The sequence below is a fragment of the Pholcus phalangioides genome, unplaced genomic scaffold (genome assembly GCF_987345545.1).
Source record: "Pholcus phalangioides strain wild (caught in Gottingen) unplaced genomic scaffold, Ppha-v1.0 ptg000042l_1, whole genome shotgun sequence".
Taxonomy (NCBI): Eukaryota; Metazoa; Arthropoda; class Arachnida; order Araneae; family Pholcidae; genus Pholcus; species Pholcus phalangioides.
The window spans coordinates 6,549,921-6,577,710 of record NW_028301628.1 but is presented as its reverse complement, the minus strand read 5'-3'; the positions used below and the strand labels follow the sequence as shown (position 1 = coordinate 6,577,710).

Below are 27,790 nucleotides of genomic sequence, written 5' to 3'. Positions count from 1 at the left end.
TCGAATACGTATTTTCCCTGCTCGATGGTAGCATATTTTTCAGGATATTTAGGGAAAAATTTACTCAAGTTGGAAATTTTTGAGGGAAATTTTGCTTGACGAGATTGTTATCACTGCTCTGAAAGCCACTTGAAAGTATGGCCTGAAGTACGGTAACACTTAATGCAGCTTTGCTGCTACGTCTTGAACAGCAAGTAACTGCTATATGAGGTTTTGCCATTTATCCCCATTCTGTCTTTTGCTAGTTACTGAAGAAGGAACTTCCTACAATTCCGAAACTCATCCAACTGTTGTATCTTGATATTTTGGGTTCACTCACGTTATTGGTAGTCTTATATGTCTATCAGCCTAGGATTTCAGGGCGCCCTAGCTAAAGATGTGACATACTTTGTGTACCGTCCAGGAATGAGTAGATGGTGGGCATGTGTACATTTCGAAATGCGTATCTCTGGAAGGGCGTGCAATGCTTTCTCTCTCCTAAATTCCCGAGAAATCAATAAAGGGGTGTGCGCCCCCCTTGAGTACGAGGCTTGCCTACACCTAGAAATGCGTACTAGGATGCTTTCTTTCCCCTAGAAGTGCGTAGGGTGCTTGTTTCTTGTTGATGTGCATAGGGTGCTTGCTCATTTCTTCCGAGATGCGCAAGGTGCTTCCGTATTTACGAAAAGTGCGTAGAAAATGTGCTAATATTGTGCAATTTTTCATTGCTTTTCTCATTTTTTCCGTTATTGCTTATGATTTTTTTTTCGTAACCTCAGAGGTACGAGTACCATAAGTAGGGAAAAAATACATGCACAAATAAACACAATATATTATTATGTTATCTCAAATCTTTATTGAGCGATGTTACTGAAGGATTTCGTCTACAGAACTTGATTCTTCTTTGCACATCGTCTACTCCTTTTGGCATGCGTACGGGTCAGTTCCAGCGTAAGTCTGAGTGAGAAAAAGTAATAACAATAGTTTATTAATGAGCTACCATTATATTCACTAATTGTCTAACACGCACGCGCTATATCTGTAAATAAAACTCAGCAAAAAGAACAGAAAAATTTTGAGATATTGATAAAACCAATAAATATCTAAAATAATATCCATGCATCTGAAGTAGATCAAGCCAGTGGTCTTCAATCTTTTTATTACAACTACGGAGCAGTGAAAATCGTAGAAACAATTTACAGACAGACAAAAAACAAATAAAAAGGGGGAAATACGCACTAGGGAAGTAATGTACACGAATCGAAAAAATACCGTATAAATGAATAAATGGGAGAAAAATTTAATGATAGAAGTAATTTGTGCACCGACACAAAATGAGTGAATAGGAAAAATAATTAGCACACCGAAGAAAATAAATTAATAAATGAGACAAATATTTAATAATAGAAGAGTAGTTTTTTTGTGGACCGGAAAAAATAAATAGTCGAAGTAATTTGCGGACAAATACAAATACAACGCCACAACAGGCAAACTGCCCAACGAGGTGGCTGACTTAAGAACATCATGGATCCCCGAGCCCTACCTACTACTGCTACACCACACATGCACCCCGCCCACACCCCCCACACCCCCGCGGAACCCCCAACGAATCGGTACATGCGGGAATGTGCGTGTACGTGTAGTGAAACCTGACGTAAAGTTTTTTGTTTCTATGTAATACTTGTTATGTGTAGTGCTGCCATCTGCCACCAGTTTTTCTAACTATGAGTGAAGTGTATGATTGAATGATTTATCGTTGTAGGACTGTTGCTCTCTGTGGCGAGACTTTTTAACGGGGAGATCGGCGAGAAGATCGCCTTGAAGTTGGGAACCACAGAAAACCAACTTCAGCCGACCACCACTGTGGGGTTCGAACCCGGATCCTCGCATCGCGAGTCCGTCACTGTAACCACTCGACCACCACAGCAAAAAATAAATTTACAGGAGAAAAATATGAAGTAGAAATAATTTACCAACCAAAAATATAATACCACCACTACTGCCAAACCACACATGCACTTCGTCCATATTCCTCTACGGAACTTCAAGCGAATTTGTACATGCATTAATGCCCATGTATGTACGTATTGTGAATCTGACGTGAAGTTTCTTTCTGTGTAATGTTTGTTATGTGTAAGTGCTGTCAGCTGCCATCAATTTTTCTAAATATGAGTGAATTGTAATGATTGAATAATTGTATGGTTGTGTAGGCCTGTTTCTCTCTGTGGCGAGACGTTTCAACGGGGGAGATCGGCTCGCATTCGCACCTTGTAGTCGGGTGCCACGAAAAACCAGCTTCAGCCGACCACCACTGTGACGAGGGTGGGGGTTAACCAAAAATACCCTGCATCAATGTATAAGTGGGAGAAAATTTTAATAATAGAAGTAATTTGCAGATCGGCAAAAAATAATTGGCTCACCGAAAGAAATGAATCAATAAATGAAAGAAATATTTAATACAGTAAGTAGAGCAATTTTTTTTCATGGAAGGGGAAAAATAAAACAACACGAGAAAAAACAAACAGTCGAAGCAATATGCATACAGGCAAAAAACACATGAATGAATGAGAGAAAAAGTAAATAGAAATAATTTGTGTGGACCCCACTAGGAAGTAACGGATATGAGAAAATATCTGCGGACCGGTAAAAAATTAAATAAATGGGAAAAAAATAATTGCAGACCTGCTGACGGCTAAGACAGAAATTAAAATCAATATAGATGCTGTATAATAGTCAAAATTAACTCTAAAATTAAGTAGTGAACTACTACTTGAACTGGCATGAAAACTGCGTGAAAGGAAATTTCCACGGATTATTTCCATGCACCCGCCCGTGGACCAACGGTTGAAGACCACTGGCTTAGGTTGAAATAGCTGCAGATAAAAATTTTACGCTTCTAAATATGTACAGTGCAAATATGTTTAATATTATATATCTATTCAGAAATATTCTTTCAGTTTTAAGAATCAATTATGATTAGTCTTGATCTTTTTTTTAATGCGAGTTAACTATTATACTGAACTTACCAGAACGCATTTGAGACCAGGTCCGCAACCGCAGTGTGTCCTGTAATGAGTTCCATCAGCTTCAAGGAATCCACAACGGTCACCTTGAAAAAATTATGAATTATATTATAGTGTAAGCCCTTGGAAGTTCGCATTACATATGTATAATGTTGTCTCGTGGTATCCTGCTAAAAAGTAGAAGCTAGCCAAATGGTTCCATGTACTCATATGCGGATACATTTCACTCCACTTCATCACCAAACATACTCCCGCTCTGTGTCCATGGGAGATATAAGCTGGGTTTCCCTAGGGGTGTGAGTATGCTGGAAGAACGGGGCAATATTCAAGCCCGGAGAGCGTTCCATATGCAGATACAGGGTGCGTTCTCTAAAACATTTCTATTACTAACATAAGCGGGAAGGTAGAGGCTTGAAGTCCGCCCCCCATTCATTATAAAACCACCCACGCTGGTTTGCAAAATTAATTTCAACTTTCTCTAATAGATGGCACCACAGTCTTTGTGCGATGCCCTTTTAAAAGTGAGCAAATTTTTCCTTCGCGAACATGAGTAAAAACACATTATGATGGATTTGAAATGGTCGCCTAGCAATGGCATGGCACAAACGAAGTGTGGACTTTAGAGATGTTTATTTTTCCGAAATAATCTCACAGAACTATGCGAATTTGCGAAGGCGCGTGTCTGATGCTATGAAAGAGGAACGCTTGGGCATAACACATATATATGATGTCAAAATAAAAAAACTGAAGGAAATAAACAAATGACTGGAAATAATCGAACTACCGATTTGTGGAAAACGCATTTATCCTCAAGCTACTTCCAAAAAGTAACTTGAATTACAGAACGATATCACCGATATCTTTTTGAATGTTCATGATATTCAACTGTAGTTTTCTCAAAAGTTGCTCCATTCAGTTAGCAAGCAAACAGTGAAAAAAAAAATTAATATCTTCCGCGCATGCGTACTTAAGAATAATTTCCTGTAATTGCTCATATATTTCTCTCATGAAATATCAGATGATTTCATTTCAGATTTCTGTATTAAGTGTGCCTTTTTACGTTGTCAAACTTTCTATAAGTTTTGTAAAATTTGGGTGAGAAAATTCCCGTTTTTATAAGCAAAAAAATGAGATGAACATTAGAATTTTGAAAGAAACATTCATATCTTCATGATAATAAGTGAAATTCTTACGAAATCCAAACAATCATCGAAAATAGAAAGTAAAATAATTTTATTTAAGTTTCAAATTATTTGTAGCATTTTCTGGTGCGGGGTTCATTAAAAACATTCTTTTGTATTATTTAACTTTTTGTCGGTCTCCTAAATGTCCCCTGATTCTGTCGGTCCACTCTTGACTAAACTTGATGTTCAAAAAGAAATACGATAAACATGTTGGGGTAAATCGAGAAGCTATCCATTCTTAGAATAAGACAACCATAAGTATTCTTTATGGGCATTGTATAATATTTTATCATGTGTATATATATTGTTTATAATTTGTGTTAATGGCATTTTTAATTGGGTTGCTGTATTTTTGAAATATATGACAACCATATTTTTATGGGCATCTTTTTATCAGCCACCTCGTTGGGCATTTTGTCTGTTGTGGCGTTGTATTTGTATTTGTATAAAGTTTCACTGGATATTATGAGTACAAGCATAGGGTTCACGTGACCGAAATTTCAGAACTATTCGTCGAGTATTTTTCCAGAAATTCGAGGAAATGTATATACTCCAAAAACGACACAAACTTTTAGAAATATAGTGTATCTCGCTAGTTCCACTAAGAAGATTAAACGTCCCATCACCTGCGCTTAAGATAGTTTCTGGAGGGAATTATAATTTCACAAAACACGAAAATTGAAATTTTAAAATTACGATTTGTTCCGGTCGAAAATTTACTTTTTCTGTAGAATTATTGATAAATATTTCCCTCTTATTTGTGTTTTGCATATTTTCTAACATAAATACCATCAGTATATGACACACTATATCTTTTACCTTCAGCTCCAACTTTCTCGCATCGACCAGTGGCGTAGCTGTTAGCTCTCACGCAGCACTGGTTAGAATTACAGTCGCAGTAACCTTCGCCGTTCACCAGCACCTGATTTGAATAAAATCAAAATCATGTCAATGCCAATATATTTAACGAAAAGAAAATTATAAAAATCAGCTCCTTTCAGTAATCGAATACTATTTATTCAACGTTTTGCTGAATAATTAGCTTTTTTTTTACACTTTTTCTAGTAATAATTTTTAAAGATAAAAGCCTCGATAACTCAAATATTTGACTGAACATCCAAGTAAATCGACCTTCATGAGCAATTTTTTTTTTAATTCGATGAATATCTTGTGCGTTATAACTCATTAGAAATCAAGATACGAAATGATCTAAAATTTCGAAGGTTTTAGTGAATATCTTGCGGTAAATGTGATAAATTCGGTTACTATGCATAACCGCCGAGCATTTTGGTAAGTTCGATAAATTTGCCTAAATATATCACTTTTACCGGTGATTATGCATCATCACTCATTGGGTGCATAATACACAAGTGCCGTTGGTAAATTTAATAAATACTACAAAATTATCAGTTTTGCCGGCGATTGTACATAATACCCAAGAGTTGCGTCGTTGGTAAATATGACAAATCGTACTATATCATACTATGCATGATAATTCATACGTGTATTGTATCATTATATATGACTATTATACTAGACTTATTTGGTTTTTTTTTTCAAATTGATGAAATTCACCAATGACACTAGGGTGTTATGGATAATCCCAGATGAAGGCGTTAGATTTCTATTATTTATCAAATTTACCAACGACGCTTGAGTATTATGCATAATATCCGGAAAAAGGGGTAAATTTTTTTAACATTTATAAAATTTTCCAACGACGCTTTGGTATTATGCACATTCGCCGGTAAAAGCGAAAAATTTATCAAAGTTACCAAAACGACTGGTAAATATGCATAATAACCGGTTATTATATACAATAACGGATTTATCACATTTACTGTAACGGATACATTAATGAGAATGTTACATAGGCTGTCCCAAATTGTTTGCATAGAGATATCTCTGCAATCATTGACTTCAGAGAAATATTTCCAATTACAAAATGTTTTCAAGTAACGTGCAGTTAATTAACATATCAAAATTTTTTAAAGGGTCATATACATTAAAAAATACTGAAAATCACTTTTTATACAGTTTGCTTCAACTTCAAGTTGTTTAAAAATGTAGATCCTGCTCTGAAAAGTCATTTGCGAAAAATTTCATATTTTTAAATGCAATATTTATCGAGACATTAAGCATACAAACTGTACGCTTTGGCAACTTAGCATCGTGCTGTCAAGCTTTCATTGACTCAAAAGGTGCATTTTTAGGAACTGTACACAAATATGATGAATTCAATTTTTTTTTTTCAATTCTTTTGCTCACAATATAAAGAGCAGTTACATTTTTTGACAATTATTGTCGCAATTGCAGAATTTTTTCAGCTGTGGATTTAATTTCCGTTTCACAATTTTTGAACCAAGCCCTCAATCATTGGCGGTAATTGCTGAAATCAAATACCTCCGCTGATACTTTAGTCAAACCTGTGATTTTTTTTTTCTTTGCAAATGACTTTTCAAACCCCCATTTACATTTCACTCATTGGAAGTTTCGTCCGTCCATGCCCGGACAGGGATTCGAACCCAGACCTGCGCAGTGAGAAGCTAGTTCCCATGCGTAAGCGGTAAAGCGCTAGAGGGCACTTCCCAGCGAACGTAATAAATATGCTGTTCAATGCAGCCATCGCCGTCTGTGCTGTGGATCATCGTTGAAATGGATGCGTACACGCATCGGAAGAATATCAGCATACATTGCGTGTACGGGAGCTGCGGACGGCAATACAAGGGATGCCCAAAGATTGTACCCAGAACGTTTCCCGATAAGGTGCGCTCCAGAAGCCTGCATCACTGCTATAGGCCTCGATTTTGAACAGCTGGTATGATGTCTCTGTGTGTCAGGAATTATTGAATAAAACATTTTCCTAAAATTCATCGGTGTCCTCTCATTCTGGCTCTTTCTGTCTTGTTTCTCATCATTTTATGACACAGCACGTTCCACCCTCTATTGTTTAGTCACTTGAGTTCAGTTCGTGGGTTGTATGGTGATTTGTGCATGTCTAGTTGTGTTTCCCCTTAATTTATGCACCCGGTGCAGTAACAAGGCAGGTGCACCCGCACAGGGCTCACTTGGAAAGGGGAGAGCACAAAATGAGCCATTCTGGGCCAAAGAATGGGTCTAAATGCAAATTCTTGCACAGGGCACAGAAATGGCTAGTTACGGCATTGTACACACCATAACTTTTGAAACACCCTGCGCATAAAAGTGAAGATTACATTTAGGGACCCTGTGGATTAACAGGAAACATTAAAAGCGCGACTTTTATCCCGTGAGAGCCGAAAAATTCAAAGCAGAGAATGTTTGTTTTTTCCCTTTTTTTGTGTGTTTTCTGCCATAAAAGTTACCATATCATATCAACAAAATCCGCGAACTCTCATTGAGATGACATGTTTTTTGAGTAGGTTTTCGATCCACATATATCTGTACTCTCAATCTTTAGTGCAGGGGCGGGGATCGCTTTTTCTTGCATGTTGTTCATATTCCCTGGAGGCTATTTGCATAAGAGAGCCACTTGGAATATCGAAGTTTACTTTCGGCTTGTAGAATATCAGGATAAAAGTGGCTCGTTATTATAATATAATACATCTTTCTTTCTCATTTCGAGGAAAAAATTGGTTTATCTTGAAAAATTCAGTTTCTAATATGTTTACAATTTTTTTTTTTTTTGTATTTGTGTGTATAATAATAATAATACTGATATTTCGCGAAGGAATATTCCCCATTTTGGTTTCTTATTCTCCTTAAAATCCTTTATATATATATATATATATATCCCCTCCCCCTTCAAGTATACATCAAACTTGAATATTTATACCCATGTGGATGTTAGCGTTCTTCTTTGCAGATAGATACCCTTGTTTTATGAGAGATAATGGAAAACATTGTGAAATGCATATCGAAAAATATCGCTTTAATGTATTTTTCCCTGCTCAACACTTCCATAGATAAGAATGCGATCCTTATTTCATAAGGATACGTGCAATAGTAAAAAAAGGATAAGAAATTTGTGTTTCGGATCTGATGGGTTTTTCTTGTGAAGATGATTCAAATTTAGAGACCTTTGAACATAGATATGAACTGAAAATATCGCCATTTTATTCGTGAAACACGGTTGAATTTATATTGTTACTAGCTATAATACCCAGTGCTGCCCGAGTTTTCTTCAATCAGACTTTTTGGATCATATCTCCCTTTTTCTTTGAGAAACATGCAACCCGTGTCCAACTTAACCAATATAGTGACTTGCTGCGCGACTCATGAAATAAACAAATCTAGATTTAAATAAACGTAGAAATGAATATTTTCCCCCTTTTTTGAAGGGGCGCTAGGTATTTCGATTCCCCCCCCCCGAATTTCACGTTATCTATTTCTGCCTGTTTCTGCTTCCAAAAATGCTTAATTAAAGCTGCGGAATTTCTTCGATATAACAGGCACATAATTAATTTCAAAACAACCTAAACTATATCAGTTTCTGCAGTTGAATATTAAAAGACAATACGGAGAACTTAATTTTCATGTTTGAGAAGATATAAATATTAAGTTAAAATCAATGTTATTGCATGAATATCCAACTCAAAAGTAGGTCTGGCTAATTACTTCATATTTAATCTCCTGGGCTTCGTACATCTTATCTCTAAGCGAACTCAATATTTAAAAAATCGAGTATGTAATACAATTTTTTAAATTATTTATGTGGCGGAAAACCCTACTAAATTTCCGCATTTCTGCATTAAAATCGGCAATTTTAACATTGATTTCTATGGAGGATCATCCTTTGCCTGACCCTCAAAGTGATACTGATGATGATTATTCAAAAAGCCTCATTATTGGGAGTATTAAAAAAAGTGGCAAACCATTATAAACGCATAAACTGTTATACGTATACGTGCAGCATTAAAGAAGTGACATATCATTGTAAAGGCATATACACGTCTGAAACGCATTGCTAGAGAACCACGGTAACCAAAGTAAACGTTCCGAAAGTGCTTGTTGAGACCCCAAAATCATTGTTGCCCGACAGTTTTTCGCCCATTTCAGACATCTGCCTAGCTCTGACAACTTTTAATGTAGCCTATCGTTCAAGTCGGGTCCCATTTGGTATATATGGAAAATTTGGCGACGATAGATCTAAAATTTTAGATTTGTATAGAGAACACACACAGAAAATCAATTTTAAATATATAGATGATATAAATAATGATATTATATGCTATGCACTCTTGTCGTTGCCCAATGCCTGATTCTTGAATCGTTACCTTGTAGGAAACTTTCAAAACCAACAAACTCAACCTTACATGCACCTCGAAAACATTCCTCATTGGATTTTATTATGAATTGGTATGCACGCCGGAAAATGTTGCGTTTGTGTATCTGCTGTGCAGGGCAGTCTTAATAGCATCATGGCCCCCCCAGGGCCAAGCAATTTTTCTGAGGCCCTACTCGGCGAATTCTCGAAAATCTGAACTGGTTCTCATTTTTGTGAGTACACTCTTTTCTTGAAGTCCCCGGGCCGTGCTCGGGTGGGCCCATGAAAACGACACTGCTTCTTTGGCCTTGACATTTTTATGTGGCAGTTATGCCAGTTTCAGGTCCGAAAATAGCTGTCATCTACCTTGTATAGTTTTGAAGAGTGAAAATGGTAATACCAGGATTTTCATGTTACAGTATCCCCCTCCTTCCTAATCAGACAACGTATAAATGGATGTCCCCGCTTAAATGGATAAAATACTCCGGTACTTACATTTCTCCCACAGAGACAAGTTCTCCGCTATTACGCTTTGCACGTCAACAAATAATGAATATCAACCACTATACACATAATGTTTTTCTTCAATGAAACATTTATAATTAATGGAAAACTGTTACCAAATTTTAAAAAATTGATAGAAGGTGCTAGACCCCCCCCTCCCCCCACAAAGTATTGGAGTTGTTTTCAATACGTATATTTTATCTTATTTTTATTTTCTTAAAGTAAAAATCTCTTAAATATATATATTGTGAACATTCTAATTGAATATAATTTTCCTTCCATTTTTTATGTCTGATTTATTCGAGAAGCTTCATTAATATTGATTCTACATTAGTTTTCAATATACAAGCTATACTAACGTTGCTAAATGGAAATTGAATTGTTCCCCGCGTAATCAGATAAACGCTTAGTTGTATATTGTGTGCTGGAATAGTTGATATCCGATAAATCGGGGCCGACTGTATATAAGTATCCATATTGTGGTGGCCTTTACATTTTTATGAATTCTGCCATCTGCTGAAAAGTGCTGTCATCTGTCTGTTGTATCAGAAAAGAATAAGTGTCTCAAAACTTGCAAGTCTAATTATCCGAGAAGCCGTTTGGATAAAAAAAAAGTATTCTAGGTGATGTATGAATGAGATCAATGTTGCCCAGCCTCCGGCCCGTAAAAGGTAGAAAAGTAATCAATGCACACAACATGATAAATCCCAGCTGGCCATATTTCCTACCTGCTTTCTGCGGGGAGACTTTTTCAAATGGTTCAAATCCCCACTAAATAACATTTCAGCTCCGTTTTAAATATTTGTTTGCAGACACATCGAAACCCAATCGCATCCAAGCATGCGTTCATATAACCTCCAGAGAGAGAGAGAGAGAGAGAGAGAAATCTCGCTACAACAATATCTCTAAAAAAACGAGTATCCCATTACGACGATATATTTTCTGTACCATAGGCCATATGCCAATTTTTTTCTTCCTGCTCTTCCAGATTCAAACGGCTCCCTATGGAAGAACATTTTTTAGCGATTCCATAGCATATCGTTGTGTATGGAATTTATTGAATATAACGCATATGGGCAGGAATGTTTGATACGAATATTTGAACACAAGTGTGGCACAAGCAGTGATATCATGCACAGAATTACTAAAAAAAAAACTCTTACCATGCACACTGCTAGAACGACAAATATTTTTAGCATTTTTGCGAGCGTTGCTGGTTCCTTCCGAATCCGTGAATGAAATTGATCTGAATAAATCGCTGCATAATTTATAAGAGCTTCGCACTCATTTCTTATCTGAATAACTGCGTCGAAATAATCTGTATAACAGCTGGGGATTCCTTTGTCGGAGATGTACTTTGACATGCTTAACCCTAACAATGCCGTTTTATCATGTTTTCTGTGTCATTAGACAGTGATGTGCCTCATTGTGATACAACTAATGTTTAACCTTTTCTTTTCATAGAGATATATTTAGACCGAGGCGCGCAATGAGCTCAACACATGTTTAACTTTTATATTTATTTTGTTCTTTGCATTTGTCATATATATATATGTGTGTGTGCTACGGTAAATGTTATAAATTGTTTATAACATAAATAACCGGTTATTATGTATACTTACCAATAGTCTTGGTAAGTTTGATAAATCTACAACTTTTACCGGCGAATATCCATAATACCCAAGCGTCGTTGGTAAATTTGATGAATACTTCAAATTTATTATCTTTATCTGTAATTATTGTTAATACCTTAGTGTAATTGGTAAATTAGATAAATATGAAAAAAATTCCAAATAGTCTGGTATAAGTGATGAATGTATAGTCGGACCCCGATATAATGATTACAAATTTTACGATCGTACTCCGATTTAATGTCACAATACATGTATGAATTACATAGATGTATTGTAGGTGAAATGTCCATGTATCGAGCTGTATGCTCCTTGAGTTTCTCGTACAGGGTGATTAAGAAAGACTCATTCGATTTGATCGAAAATGATTCTACGCTTGAAATCGACCATTAACAAAAATGGTTCATAAAACGTAGACATTTTTCCTCCCTTATATTCACATGCATTACTTATCATTCCATGTTTTTAATTTTTTAAGAAATATACAATTTTGAAATCTGGTGATTCTCTGTGAGTCATCCTTTATAAGTATTAACTTAATATATTGATTATTGTACAAGTAGGCTTTGATAAAATTACATTGTATGGTACATGGAAAAAGCTCAGCTGAGTAAAGTCATTTTTTAGTTTTGACATAATCTAAAAATAAAACTTAAGTTCTTGTTTGAACGTTTTTACTTTGGAGAATCTTTCGCGACTTCCTTCCCACAGCCCATGGACGTGACCCACACTTTGGGAATCACTGATATCACAAAACATCATATTGTACAATTTATCATGTTTATCAGCACGTGATGCTTGGGTATTGTGCATAATCGCCGGTAAAAGTGATTAATTTAGGGAAGTTCACCAAAATGCTCGGCGATTATGCATAACGAATTGTGTGAGCTCAAGTACCCTGTGAGCGTTGCTACTTTTCCAACAAGTACCCTTTACGTTCCGTACTGAATTTAATTTTCGAACCCTCCCGCGCCACCCAGGAGATTCGAACCAGAAACTATATCATACTATAGTAAATCAAATTATGTGCTGCCCCACATTACCCGGCATGCCGTAAAACTCGAAGGGCATCCCTTTTTGAATATTGGGGGTCTGGTCCGTTCACGACATGCCGGGAAAAGTAAGATTTAATAAAGATTATTATCTGCATTCAGCCAATTCAATGGAATTTTGGAACAAAAATATGTAAGAATTTTCCAGAATCTCGAATTTCCAGACTTAAAATAAGGGTTGTTCCCCCCTTAAATGAATTTTTTAAAAACACCGAACTTGAAAATTTCGTGACTATTATTTTGAAATCTGTGGCGGGCCGGATAAAACCTCTAAGTGGGCCGCAGTTTCCCATCACTACCGCAAGTGAACTCGATATACATAAAAAGGAGCATTACAAGTGTCTTATCTCATGAGAGCCAAAAATTCACGGCAGAGAATGTTTTTGTGTTTTTTTCCCATGTAAGTTATCATATTATATCAACAAAATCCGTGAACTCTCATCGAGATGATATGTTTTTGAGTGGGTACTCGTTTATATATTCAGGTATGTATTCTCAATCTTTTAGTACGGGGGGATTCGAGGGATCTTGCATGTAATTCATATTCCTTGGGGGTATTTGTGTAAGAGAACCACTTGGAATATCGAAGTTTACTTTCGGCTTAAAGAATATCAGGGAAAAAAGTGACTTGTTATTGTAGTAATATTCCTTTCTTTCTCATTTCAAGGAAAAAATTGGTTTATCTTGAAAATTCAGTTTCTAATATATATATATACAATTTTTTTTTTTGTGCATTTGTGTGTGTATATGCATAATAATAATGACATTTTGGGAAAAAATACATTCCATTCTGGTTTCTTCTCCTTGAAACCCTTTCAATTTTTTTTTCCCCTTGAAGTATACATTATACTTGGATATTCAGATCCATGTGGATGTTAGCGTTCTTCTTCTTTGATATATATATATATATATCCGTGTTTTATGATGGATAATGGAAAACATATTGTGAAACACATATCTAAAAATACAGCTTTATTTTGAAAGTGTATTTCTTCCTTACATTTCTCTAGAAATGTATTCTATACAGGTTATATAGTCGTAACAAAAAGGGAAGAAATTTGAGTTCCTGTTCTGAAGGGGGTTTTTTTTCTTGTGGAAATGATTGGAATTCTCTTACAATCCTTCGAACATAGATTCGAACTGAAAATATGGTCATTTTATTCATGAAACACAATCGAATTTATATTGTTATGTTAGAAATAGTAACATGGATGATTCTTTAACCGCTAGTCTTACAGGAAAGTTCCCATTACAAAAATGGATAAAAACCTATTACTCAATCGTACATACACCCCGTAAACATTCTTCGGAGGAATTTTGTTTTTCAAGGGGTCTCGTATATTTTAACATAGTGAAAAACTATGCTCTTATGGAATGTCATTAAAAATACTAAATAACTACTTAAACTATTGATTTATTTCAAAACTTTTAGACATGTTCTTGATTATATGTACTATTCTATGACAGTATAAAGTTTCTACATACCTCTGATACTTTATGTTTTGTAAACTTTCGAAAAACGTGCATTGAAAACAGCTTGTGCACGCAATAAAATACCATGCTATCAATGTAATTGGATAAGCTTTATTCAAAATATAAAGGAAACTGTTGAGTTCATGAAATGAAGCAAAAGATTGAGATTTCATTGTCTCCGTCCGATATTATTAAAAATAAAATTTTTAAATTTAAATTTCATAATTCAAAAAACCTTTCAATATTTTTCCCCCCTTGAAGTATACATTACACTTGAATATGCAGACCCATGTGGATGTTAGCGTTCTTCTTCTTTGATATATATACACATATATATCCGCGTATTATGATGGATAATGGAAAACATTAAAAATTCGGCAAATTTAAAATCTAATTTTAAATAAGAGTGAGTCAATGAAATCTCAACTTTTTGCTTAATTTCAGGAATTCAACTGTTTTCTTCTTATTTTGAATCAATTTCATTTAATTACATTGATGTAATGGTATTTTATCGTGCACGCAAGCTGTTTTTAATGCATTTTTTTCAAAGCTTACAAAACATTAAGTATCAGAGATATATCAAACTTTATACTGGCATAGGAGAGCACGTACAATCAAGAACATGTGTAAAATATTCGAAATATATCAATGGTTAATATTAGTATTTTTAATGTTCTGCTCTTCATAAGATCTTCTCATCTGCTCTAATCCATTAAGTATCGTCGTAGAAGTGTTTCATTATATGTAGTTAAATATACAGAGCGTACGGCATTTTACTGGCGAACTGTTGATCCTAGAGGCATACTTCCAATTAAAAAAAGTAACCGAATAACGTGTAGTACTATGATACGTCAATCATGATGGAGGAGTTGAATGGTTATTAAAATTAAAAAATTAACTTTTTATTTAGTAATATCATAAAAAGTTAGCTTTCATTTAGTAAACGGGTGGAATGGTTTCCCGCAATTAATTCCGTTTTTTCCCAAACTTTCCTGTTTTTCGAATTCGAATATCTCAGTAAATATTGAAACGTGGTAACTCGTAAAATCGTAACTGAGAAACGTGGGATTTTTTTAATTCGGGATCGGGAAAGACGGGGCAACAACGTTCTAATTGGATTTTGGGGCACACGGGGACTGCATAAATTTTTGTTTGACTTGTATTCGTTGAAGTGCCTAAATTTTTATGTTATACAAGCTGTTCCCAAATTGTTTGCACAGCGGATATCTCTGCAACCAATGACTTTAGAAACAGACTTTCAATTACGAAAAATTTTCAAATGAAGTCACTTAAAATCTCACAATTTGTTTAAGGATATACATTCAAAAATAAATAAATTAGTAAGTTTTTTGTGCAGTCTCTTTGTGATATAATACCTCCAATTACTGAACTTTTTGTATTTTATTCACAAAAAAAATGGCAAATGCATTTTTTGACCATAGTAGAATTTTTTAATTCAATTTACATTTGGTGATTTGTGAACCACACCCTCAATCATTGGCTACAAATGCTTAAAAATTCAAAGTCAAATACCTTAGTTAATATTGCATTCAAAAATATGCAAATCTTTGTGAAATAACTTTTCAGAGTGGTGTTTACATTTCACTAATTGGAAGTTTTTGCGTACAGGGTCTACATAAAAAGATAATTTTTCTTTTTTTCCCCATGTATACTTACTACCCCTTGGGAAATTTAAGACATTTTAAGTAACTGCACGTCATTTAAAAACTTTGTAATTAAAAGTATGTTTCTAAAGTCAACGGTTGTGATATCCACTGTGCAAACAATTTTGGACAGCCTGTATAAGTATCGTGTAGAAGTTCTGTCCGCTCTCTGAGGAGAGATTTTTTCAAATGACCCAAATTCTCACTTTTCAGCTCATTCAAAATATTTGTTTGTAGGAACATATCGAAACCCAATCGCATCCACGCATGCGTGCAAATTACCGTTGAAATCTTGCTAGGCTACAACAATATTTCTGAAAAACTATTTTTTATCTCATTACAACGATATCGTTCCCATGCCACAAGCTCGATGCAATTTTTTTTTTCTGTTCTAGATTGAAATAGCCCCCTAATGAAGCATATTTGCATATTTTTAGCGACTCCATAACATATCGTTGCATATGGAATCCATTGAATATAATGCATGCAATATAAGTAAAAATTCTTACCATACACACTACGAGAAGAACAAAAATTTTGAGCATTTTTGTGACTGTTGTTGGTCCTTCTGAATCGTTCGATGCAATTGAACAGAATTAATAACCGTATAATTTATTTGAGCTTTACACTCATTTCTTATCTGAGTAACTGCCTTGAAACAATCTGTATAACAGCTGGTGACTTCCCACGGACGCTCTTTTTTTTTTCACTGGTCTTAAAGGGAGTGATATCCGCGAAAATTTTCCTAATCACCTCCTGTTATGCAGCGCGATTTCAATATATTTCTAACATTAATAAATGAACGTCAGGGTATATTAACACATGGAAATTCCCATCTAGGGAATAATTAGCAGATAAATGAGATTATCGAACGATGATACCTCACATGAATCAAACCAGGAGTTTCTCGATATTCTAGACGTTGAAATTATCATGAAAAATTAGTAATTATAAAAATATTGAATAAATACAATTATATATACTATCCAAAATCGCTATGTTATTATTGGTATAATCCCACATCCGAAAGTTACAGGCAATTTAAAAAAAATTACGATTTTTTTTCGCAAATATTTCTCAGTAAGTTGTCGCAGAAATGCCAACTAAAGCTCTAGTTAAGCTAGAGTCACGCTCATGTCTAGTCCTGGTACAATAGTCATTCACAAATATTTGCTTCCTATGTTGCCTTCCCCGCTGCAATTAAGCAAAAGCGGCGTAGGTTCGATGCACACTGGCCCAGCCTGTGTGGCCCAATTTTCCTCGGTGAATATTTCTTCCAGAACACTCTCTGGGTTTCATAATTATATATATATATATTTTTGAATAATAACGGCTGTAGTCAGTTCAGGATTGCGAAGCTTCAATTGAGACACCCGTATTCTTCTTCTTTTTCTGAATTGAATTCACCGTACCAGACCACGACCACCTAGATAACATAGATGGTTATATAGGAGGTCGTGACCAGACACACACGCACACACTACTCGTTAGAGCATCATGGGTCTCAGGGCGCAAAGATTTTTCCGAGAGTTCCCCCTACTGGCTAGAAATAATTTACATGCTCACTCGCGAAAATTTTAATCAGATGTCATTTTCATGAGACCTTCCTCCGCACTTGAGGCCTCGGGCCGTGTCTGGGTGAACCCATGCGTCAGGACGGCATTGAGACTTTCGAACTGGTTTCTTAATTTGTTAGGTATAATGTGGTAGGTGCGCACGCGGCATGGTAAAACTAATCTATCTCAGCATTACTGCTTTCCTTACGATTAATGCATGGGCGGAGATATGGGGTGCCCCCCTCCCCTTCTGCGTCAAAAGTGGAGTCGATTGATCTAATGTATATGTGTATATATGAATCGACATCATCATCATCATCATCGTGCCCCCCCAAGAAATATCGGCCGTGCGTGCGTGCGTGCTCTATACATATCTACTATTTTGGATCTAGTCACCAAATTTTGCATAAACAGTCGAATCCCGTTATAGCGAACTCCAAGAAACCGGAGCAATCACTTCGTTAAAATGAAAATTCGTTATAAAGGAATTCCATGTTTTTGCATTGTTCTTGTGTAAATTTATCTGAAGGATTAGAAAAGTGTTCGTTACAACGAGAATTTCACTATAACGATATTCGTTAAAACGGGATTCGACTGTATACCAAACAGGACCCGACTCGAACCATAGTCTACTTTAAAAGTTCATCAGAGCTTGGCAAAAAACCGCCGGGCAACAATGATTCCTGGGCCTCATCAATCGCTTTCGGAATGTTTAATTTTGTTACCGTGGTTTCCTAGTAATGCGTTTCTGACATGCTCATGTCTTTACAGTGGTTTGTCACTTCTTTATTGATGCCAATATTATATAGTTTATTTCTTTATTGGGGGGTTTCCCTATTTTTCAATCCTCCGAGTAATTGAAGAAATCCCCGGCAGCGCCGGGCATTATAGCTATTTTTGTATAAAAGAGCATTTTGTACAGATTTCAAGACTATTTTTTTACGTCTTTCATGACAGATCTGCGTTGTGCAATTTTATTGTTTTACTGTGTTCTGTCATTATACTCCTCCTAACCAGGTCATGGCCCGCCGCTCTGTCTCAGTGAAGAGATTTCGGCAGGGTGGTCAAAGAAAACCTGGGCTATGCTGGAAGCTGTGTTGTGGACCTAACGTGTAGTCTGTTTCTGTGTAATGCTTGTTATATGTAGTAGTGCTGTACGCTGTCATCAATTTATCTATCTGTGAATGAAGTGTAATGACTGAATAATTGTATCGTTGTGGGTAGGCCTGTTGCTCTCAGTGGTGAGACTTTTCAACGGGAAGATTGGCTCGTATTCACGTCTCGAAGTTGGAAACCACCGAAAACCAACTTCAGCCGACCACCACTGTGACAACGGTGGGGTTCCGCGATGCGAGGTCGTCACAGTGACCTGTCATTATATTACTTCACCAAACACCAACTCTAGTCATGTCACTATATTGCAATTTACTGCCATTAATTGGTTTGGTTGGAAATGAAGGCGCCATCTATCGGTGGTCACCTCAAGCTCTTTAGAGAAAATATCTATATTCTCCCCGGGCTGTGAACCTAGGACCGTGACGGCGGCAGAGGAACATCTTAACCACCACGCCAATCGGGCAGGTAAACTGTCAATAGACTGGCAATAAATTCCTTTTCAATTACTCTAACAATTTTTCTTCTTCTAATATATATAGACAAGAACTGACTAGTATTCTTTTATTCTTTGTATTACTTTACTTGGTAGTTGAAGGAGTTCTGGAAGCAACTTGCCTGGCCGGATCTAGTGGGATCGTATCCATTCATATGCAGCATAGTACAGGTCGGTAAAATCTCTCTCTCTGAATACCGCTGATGTCTCTTTTTCTTTTTATAATAAACAATGGATTTCAAATTTCTGTTGTATAAAAATATGAACTATAAATGTTTTTTTTTCAAGACAACAGCGTAGTTATAACCGAGTTGCCAATGTACAAAATTCAAGCTGAAGACATTGATTCATTTGTTCGGCTCTTCAGAAGAACAGTCAGTCCCGCTTATTCGGGTAACGGATACCCTGCTTATTTGAATAAAACCCTTCAGAACCAAAATTTCTTCCATGGAGACAACGTTAAAGTTCCCCACTTAATCGTATGTCACGATTCACACGACGGCTATTAACACAAAAATTTCGGTCATTATAATATATTATAGTTATATATATTATTATGTGTACATTTTATGTATACGGTTATCATTATATGTATATTGAATAATTTTTTTTAATGCATAAAATATTTGGAATTTTTGGCAAATATGTACCAACTTAAAACTCGGTGGAAATACCAGACTAGAGAGTGGGTACTGGCCTCGATGTACCTAAGTTGTCTCTTCAATGCGTCCATTTAATTATTTTATCTTTGTGCTCTATTGAGCTCATAGAGGGCACTAACTTTCGCAATTAAAAAGTAAAAATCGTAGGTATTTCTGATCGTCGTAATTCAATAAAATCTTCATTTCATTTTAATGTCTGATTTATTCCTGAAGCTTTCTTGATCCTTCATCGGTGGTTTTCAAAATACAAACTATACCAACTGTGTGAATATACAATCAAATATTGAAAATTGAATGCCTACCAACATGCAGAATTCACGAAGAAACAGCAGCAACTGCGTTCTTCGATATGGCAAAATCATTTGACTAAATTTGGTACGATGGTCTAGTTAGTGTATAGGCTTAAATTTACCATTCTGTATTACAAAATGTATCAGACAATATCTTGACTTGCATAGTTTCCTGGTCCAGATAAATTATTATATACATCTAATCCCATACACATAAGGGCCTAAAATAGCACAGGGCAGTAGTAACCCACTACTTACCTGCACAGTTTATGTATGCATGAGGTTCTAGTGGCACCGAAGGGATTTACTGCTACTTACGCTGATCGTAGTGCCATAATTTTCCAAAAGCCAAGACAGCCTTATCAAATCTTCAGAATGTGGTGGGAAGTAGAGGAATGGTGTTTTCAGAACCAGGTTCATCCTAATGCTAGTAAAACTGCATTGATATGGACAACTGGAAAAGTTGAGCTCGTTGGCATATTTGCAGTGGGGGGAGGGGGGGCTTAGCCGGAAAGAAGAAAAACCTGAGGAACGAGTGGCCAAAATCGGTTACCGACAAACTCCTTCTGAAAGCTGGAGATATTCTCGTGAAATAACAAGATTTTGACTTCCCTCAAATTCCGCAAGTGTGCGGCATTTATTCTTGCAAAAATGTGTTGTTTTTTTTTCCAGGCTAAATTCTGTATATCATGACCACTATCCCAATTTTGTCAAAAATCTATTTCTCATCACACTACACGTACACTCATACGCGAACTAACTTGCAAAAAAAACCGCAGTCTTCTCTTTAGTCTTTCATAGGCCTGTCTGGGCTTGTTTGTAATCCTACCATCAGTTTTTGAGGCTGGATATGGGGGTCAACAATTTGATTCTGGTCTGGTCTGCTCTCAAACACTCCGCATGTAAGAAAAAAAAATTAAATGCACAAATTTCTTACACACAAAATAGAAGAGTCTCATTATTTTCTTTTCATTTTTTAGGCCATAAGTTCCGGAGCCGTGCTTTACTGCAACTTGAGTTTCCGAGCTCTCCAATCACCTGACTTGTGTAATCAAACTGGTGACATGGAAAACTCAGATAACGTAAGCATTTTTCTATATAACCATGTACAATGGAACTTCGTGGTATATTCGATGCCGCTTATTTGAATCACGCATAATGTTATCATTCGGATATTGTTATCACTTTTACAAAGAACGGAACGGATCGAAATAATATCATGGAATGGGAAAAAAATTCGTTTATAGTTATCGGGATTTCGGATAATGTTATCTTTTTCCGTCGAAAGGTATTTTTTTGCGCCTTCGAAACTAAGGTTCAACCAAACTTATTTTTCCCCTGCAAGTTATCGATATCAGCTGCAAAACTATGTAAGTGGCTAGAAGATGTTGTCTTCCCCCCCCCCCCCCGTTGACAAACATTTCCGTACTTAAGTACGTCCATACTAGTCCAAAGTATTCGATGTGATCCATGTACATGTGGAGCTGCTTTTGCAATGATCTTCGTATAGGGAAGGCAAATTTATGACGAAAAAAATGCCCTTTTCTTCAGTTCTTGAGTTTCTTTCAGTTGACCAGATTGAAATTTCTTTTTCCGAGAGACTTTCTCAAGTCATCTCTGAAACGTATATATTAGCCAATTCCATTATAACGCTTCACATTGGCTTAATAACAAACTTCAAGATTTTAACTCAATGGAAAAAAAAAATTCCCGTGAAAATGGAAAAAAATGAAATGATTGAACATTGTGCAGCCAATTAGGGGCCGTTCAAGTATTACGTCATCATCGATGGGGGGGGTGAGTAGGGGGTTTCCGATTTGCTGACTTTTTATGAAAAGGGGGGGTTTGGATAATGCTTACGTCATCAACCACCCTTTATGAAAATATGAGTTGGATTCAGAGGGGCAGAGCTGATGACGAAATTCTGCTGACAAGGGGTGGGGGGGGGGGTCAGCGTTTTGCTTACTTTTGCTGACGGGGGAGAGGGGGTCTAAAATGGCTAAAAATTTGTAATACTTTGTAATAAAAATTTGCAATTACGTAATACTTGAACGGCCCCTTATGAGGGGAAAGAAAATCAGAGTTGTAACATTTTACCGATCCCCCTTTCCCATACTTCCCATTCGACCAAACTTGATGTATGGTCACCGAACACGCACAAACGGGACTTTTTCTGTTATAGTAATCATTGGATTATTATTATCAGAAACCCCGAGTCCTAGTGTAATCAAAAAATGTCGTAGATTTTATTATAATATTTTACATGACGCACAAAATACACGTCTCACTCACCATCATCAAATCCGGAGAAAACATTTATGAATGAGTAATCAAATAGAATTAATGAAACTTTCAAATGCTTAAAAATGAAATTACACATAAGGATTCCATCTTCTGGAAACTAAATCACCTAAGGATTCTTTTTCAGGTTCAGACATCCGTCAACAATATGGAACATGTCCTACAAAACTTGACCACACTGTCCGACGAGCTTGAGATAGAAAAAACCCTGGAAGCTATAGAGAATTCGCAGGGGCAGAAGAAATCATCCGACTATAGGCATGTCCTATACTCGCAAATTCATGAAGCACAGGATCATGGCACATCCAAGATCAACGTCATCATCGAAGGGATCACAAAACATGTACGTTCATGTTATCACATTTTCTTTCTACATACTGTATTTGCTTTCCTACGTTCCAGAAATGCATTCAATGCCTTATGAATTCTATTCTTCCAGATGAGACCAATGATAAAGAAATTTGTCTTCCATCTTGCCTGGGCGCCAGAGAAATTACAACCAGAAAAGGTAGTTTTTCGATGATGTCTCCTTGATACGAAAATTTAATCGATTATTTAAAATAATGATTTCTGCTAATCATACAGTAAAAGTCCGTAAAACAAAAGTTCACAATCAAGAGGAAAATTAGTTATAATGGGTTTCTTATTATGAGTGAATTTCCACTTTTTACTCTGTCGGGATACGAAACTGTGGAAAATTGCTGCTTTATCTGCATTAAAACGTATTTTAGATCATTTCGTTCTAATACGAACGAATGAACATAATATCCGATAAGCAGAACTTCAGTCATGAAATTGAGTTTTGACTCACAATAGTGGATTTTGTTAGGCATTATTTGTTGCAAAAAATTTCGTATCATCAAACTGATTTAGTCAACCAACTAAACAATTAAAATGCTCAACTATTATATCACTTCGCTTCCATTGTTGTATGGACTCGAAACGACTTTAATTTATATGTTCTGGTTAAGTGGTCTCTTAGTTACTTACCAGGATTCTTCTTTTTCCCAGATAGGGCAGTCTTTTTCATTTCACCAGCACAGATCTGTTGTTTTTCCGCGAACAGAATTCGGATATCTAATGACAAACAGCGTGCTTGCTACCTTATATATGGATGTTTCAATATATATGAATGATTTTTTTGTTTTGCGCAAACGGTATCCTGCTCAGTCATTCTGCGACTCTAAAACGTCCATATTTTGTAAATTTATTCACCATGAAAAAAGGGTGACTTTCCTGGTCAGTGTTGTACATAACTAATAAACAGATAGAAAATCTATCAGCAAAAATATGCTTTCTAGAAAACAGTACAGCAGTGTTCACCAATACTGCATCTAGATGCGCGGTTCGCACATCAAAGTTTGATTTTACTCATCCACATTTCATTAAAGAGTGAAAATACTCCTTCACACACAAATTTTAGGTTTTTCTTTCAGTAGTTATATTTCTCTGTTTTTCTTTGAAACATTTCCGTCTTCTGCAAAAGTACAGCTTAAAATTTTAGGGAAGATTGAAATTACTCTTATATAACAATACAGTCGGATCCCGTTATAACGAACACCAAGAGACCGGAGAAATCGCTTCGTTATAATGGAATTTTCGCTATAAAGGAATTCCATTGTTCCTATGCAATCTTATCTGGGGGTTTAGAAAAGTGTTCGTTACAACGGAATTTTCGCTATAACGGTAGTCGTTAAAACGAGATTCGACTGTATTATATAGCATGTAAGAAACATCGATGTGAACTGGAGCTTCTGCTGCCACATATCATATAAAAAATAGAAAATCCTTCGATTACAATTGGTGACCGTTGTTTGATGTGCCACACGAAAAAAGAATATATTGTGTAATATTACTAAATATTTTATAAACAACAATTATAACTAATCAAACTAATCATGGATTTTTGATTATGATTGATTATGATTGATCCACGGCTGAAAGGGGTTAAAAACCCCTTTCAGCCGCATTTAAACGCCAATAATTAATCCGAGAGATAGGAAACTTGGTGTTGACAACTTTGCTTCGACAGCAGGGTGTTAGTCGTGAATGATTTTGTTTCAGATGAACGTAGTCCCTATTAGAAAAGCAGTGAAAAATTAGAAATTGGCTTCTCCACATGCTCCACATAACATTTCTCGCTCAGGCATTAAACTGCATTGTATATCTATAGCTGACCTGTGACTGTCCCAAGAGGTCATCGGTTGACGTCATGGCTCAGACAAAGCGGGGTAGGAGCAGACAGGGCTCTGGAGCCCCCATTTTTTATTTTATTCTATTATTTTCATCATGAATGCACTGTGAACACCCATAGCTCCCATTTATTTTACATAATTATTTAGTATTCGATTAAATTGGCCAGTGTCGCCGTTAGTTATGTGACAGATGCGGAAACACTGGGCCCCTCTATTGAAGGAGTCCCGCATGTGTGGTAATATTAAAAAAAAAACTAAATTTTTATACAAAAGAAAAAGGTAGCTATATGTTTCAACCATGCCCCCCCCCCCACGTGCTAGAGCCGGGCCCCCAGCCCAGGATTTTTCACGGACCCCCCTCCCCTCCATCCCCGAAAAATCAAGCCCGATTGAAAAATCAAACGATCATCGCAATGTCTTTTCTTCCTTCGTCGGAGGATTTCGAGAGCGGTGCTGCCTTGTTCATTGTTCTTTTCTTCGTTCCTGTTTTTTTCCGGTTACTTGAACATGTGCATTGTTGAAAGAAAATTGCAGTAAAAAAATAGAAAAATACTTAGTTCACAAGATATCCGCTGATATGCATACAAATTGATATGATTGATGTTAAAATGTCCTCGGTTTTCTCCTATGGGACATATCTGAAAGGAAAAAAATAGAAAAGTTCACCATACATCATTCCATACATCATTTTCTCTACGGGGGTCCTCGACTGCTAATGGTGGAATTGGAATTGACCCAATTCTGAGGGTCCACATACATTTTATTTTGTACTTTAAACCTCAATTTAACTTGTGTATAATGCAGTTATTATAAACTGTAATTGAAACAGTAGACGGATTAAGTACAATCAACTTTTCAGTTTTTTGGACACTTAACACTTTACACACCTTTAACACACTTACCACACCCCTTTTAGTTACATTTTCTTCCTTCCATAAATTATAAATGTCTTCTTTTAGTGCCTATTTTAGGCATTTTTAGTGCCTTTTTGTCTGCCTATTTCGACCATTTTTAGTGCCTGAACTTCCGGGCTCTAGTTATCTCTATGAAATTATCTTAATATCGACGCGAATTTTATAATCTCGAATTACAAGAAATCATTTCAGGAAAGGTTTTTAAAATATAATTCTCCAATATACAGGGTATCCTGTAAATGCTAATGTGGCTTTATCTTATGAACTGTCCGTTGTAGAGGTATGATTCCAAATTATGATCATGCTCAAAAGGAGTTCAAAAATTGTCTTGTACCATTTTCGAGAGTGAAAATACAGTGTGTAACAAAGTAAAAACAAACTAAATTTTTTACGGTTCCCCCCTTGTCCTCTAACTTCCAATTAGAAAGTCATTGCCCAGTACCTCCTGAAGCCAACAGAAAATAAAATACGTGTTTCTAAGTGCAATATTCGCCAAGGCATTTGAATGCAAAAATCGGAGAAAAGCTATGAAACAACAGCAAAAAACTAACGGACAACGCTCCTTTCCCCTCATTTTTATGCTGTCTTTTCCCAACTTTCCTCCGTTTTCGAATTCGAATATCTCAGCGAATATTCCACTTCAAATTCGAAATTTTTCTTAGTTGCCCTCAGGAGAAACAGGGCAATAACTTTCTAATTTGAAGTTAGAGCCCAGGAGGACCGCATGAAAATTTAGGTTTTTTTTTTTATTTTGTTACTACTGTGTTTTCACTCTCAAAACTGGTACAGGGTAATATTTGAACGTCTTCTGAGCTTTTTTTAAATTGAAACTATACCTCCACGACAGACGGTTGATGAGATAAAGGCCACATTAGCACTAACGGAACACTGCATATAAGTTAGGTGTTTCTTAAAATTCAGTAGATTTAAAAAACAATTTTTCCTTTTTTTTAAATAACTTTCGTAAAGTAAACTACAGTTATACAGGGTGGGCAAAGAGTCCGTAGAAACTTTTAAAATGAATAAAAACCGGAAAAATAACCAAAACAAAAAGCAGAGTTTTCAGGGTTAGCATCGCTAGGTCACGGGAATTTTTTTTCACAGGAAAAAAATAATAACTCAAAAAACAGCTGATAGGTGACGCTGGTACGCGCGACTTCGGTGGAAATATGCAAATGAGATAGTTATAAGAACTTGCACTCCTAATCCACAACCAGTTCACCGTAAGTTGTAAACCGTGTATGTGGACCTGCTGAACTCTGACGTTGCTGGATTTGTGACTCGCCTGCAATGTGTTATTTCCTGTGGTGGTGGTGGTGGTCATGTGGAACACATACTGCTGCAATAAACGATTTGGAGGCATTCTGTACGTATCTTTTTTTTAACTTGTGTACGTCAGCGCCACCTATCGGCACCTACCGTTGCTAACCCTGCAAACCGTTTTTTATTTCGGTTATTTTTCCAGTTTTTATAAATTTTTAAAGTTTTCACGGACTTTTTGCCCACCCTGTATTAAAATAACGTTTTCATATTATTGTGCAAAATGCTCCCACAAGTGAGAGATAAATTATATGCTCTATAAAAATTTTTAAACTTTTCTATGAAACAACTCAACGATAATTTTTCAACAGCTTAGTTACAATATGATTCATTTATTGCAACAGCTGTTAATGGATAATTTAATTCAAATCCCATGTAAGGAAAATTTATATTTAAACTACATTCTAGCCGAGAAAATTTACTGTAATATAAAATCATCACAATTTATAAAAATAAATAATTTGTAACTTCTCAAATGTCAAGAAATGCATGCATTGTTTCACGAATTATTTTTCAAAAAACAATTTCTCCTTTATAAAATGCTGCAGAGAGAGAGAGAAACCAACGCAATATTTCAAATATATTTCAATTCTGAACTTTAAAATTTTTAAATTTGGACTATGTCTTGATTTTTGAAAAAAAAAAATCCCGGCGAAATTTTTTGACGTGCCTCTTCTGTACACAACAGGCCTTGAATCCTCTGATTGAATATTTGGAGACAAAACTGAAATCCTTGCACACGAACTTCCTCGAGCCGAACTTTCATAGACTGCTAGAATCAATCTGGAAATACATCTTAGAAGAAATATCTGTCACGGCGAGAGCAAATATTGGCGTAAGTACACACTCTCTTCCTATAATTTTATCTATTCTTATAAAGTCGAACTTGGTTACTTGGTTATAACGACATGGTAGATTAAGCGAAATTCCGTCGTTATAACCGAGGTGTCGTTACAACAGTGTTTGTCGTTTTTAAAACTTTTTTTTTTTGACGAAAAATATAATCAGAGGCAGTCAAACGCCTTGCATTTTGTTATTACAACCGAGTATGGCATTTTTGAGACCTTTTTTGACGCCTTTTGAGACCTTTTTTTATTACACAATTGTGCAAGATACCTTCACCCAGGGCCGCAACTAAATGCTTGGTCACCCGGGGCAAGCGCACCGAAAAATTTAGTCAGGCGCAAT

The 27,790-nt window shown here is 36.0% G+C and overlaps 2 protein-coding genes across 3 annotated transcripts in view; one reads left to right on the top strand and one right to left on the bottom strand.

Moving 5' to 3' along the window:
• LOC149064380 (BAI1-associated protein 3-like) overlaps positions 1–27,790 on the top strand; it is a 462,395-nt gene that overhangs the window by 415,734 nt on the left and 18,871 nt on the right. The window contains exons 22-26 of the mRNA XM_089254699.1: positions 19,017–19,091; positions 20,853–20,954; positions 22,301–22,516; positions 22,613–22,681; positions 27,291–27,437. Coding sequence (XP_089110825.1) covers positions 19,017–19,091; positions 20,853–20,954; positions 22,301–22,516; positions 22,613–22,681; positions 27,291–27,437 — 609 coding nt within the window. The remainder of the gene's footprint in view (positions 1–19,016; positions 19,092–20,852; positions 20,955–22,300; positions 22,517–22,612; positions 22,682–27,290; positions 27,438–27,790) is intronic.
• On the bottom strand, positions 813–16,375 carry LOC149064381 (uncharacterized). Of its 2 annotated transcripts, none has more exons than XM_089254841.1 (4): positions 16,265–16,375; positions 5,006–5,108; positions 3,006–3,088; positions 813–936 (listed from the first exon to the last, which is right to left on the bottom strand). In XM_089254841.1, exons 1-4 carry the CDS (start codon positions 16,298–16,300, stop codon positions 895–897), a joined length of 264 nt encoding a protein of 87 aa, XP_089110967.1. In that variant the 5' UTR covers positions 16,301–16,375; the 3' UTR covers positions 813–894. The 2 variants fall into 2 exon arrangements, with proteins under 2 accessions (XP_089110967.1, XP_089110965.1); XM_089254839.1 differs by lacking the exon at positions 16,265–16,375 and adding an exon at positions 11,099–11,244.

Coding starts and splice junctions, on each gene's coding strand:
- LOC149064381 (XM_089254841.1), bottom strand. CDS start 16,300: ATGCTCAAAATTTTTGTTCTTCTCGTAGTGTGTATG. Junction 5,109..16,264: donor TTCTTCTCGTAGTGTGTATG/GTAAGAATTTTT, acceptor TATTCAAATCAG/GTGCTGGTGAACGGCGAAGG. Junction 937..3,005: donor CTGGTCTCAAATGCGTTCTG/GTAAGTTCAGTA, acceptor TTTCTCACTCAG/ACTTACGCTGGAACTGACCC.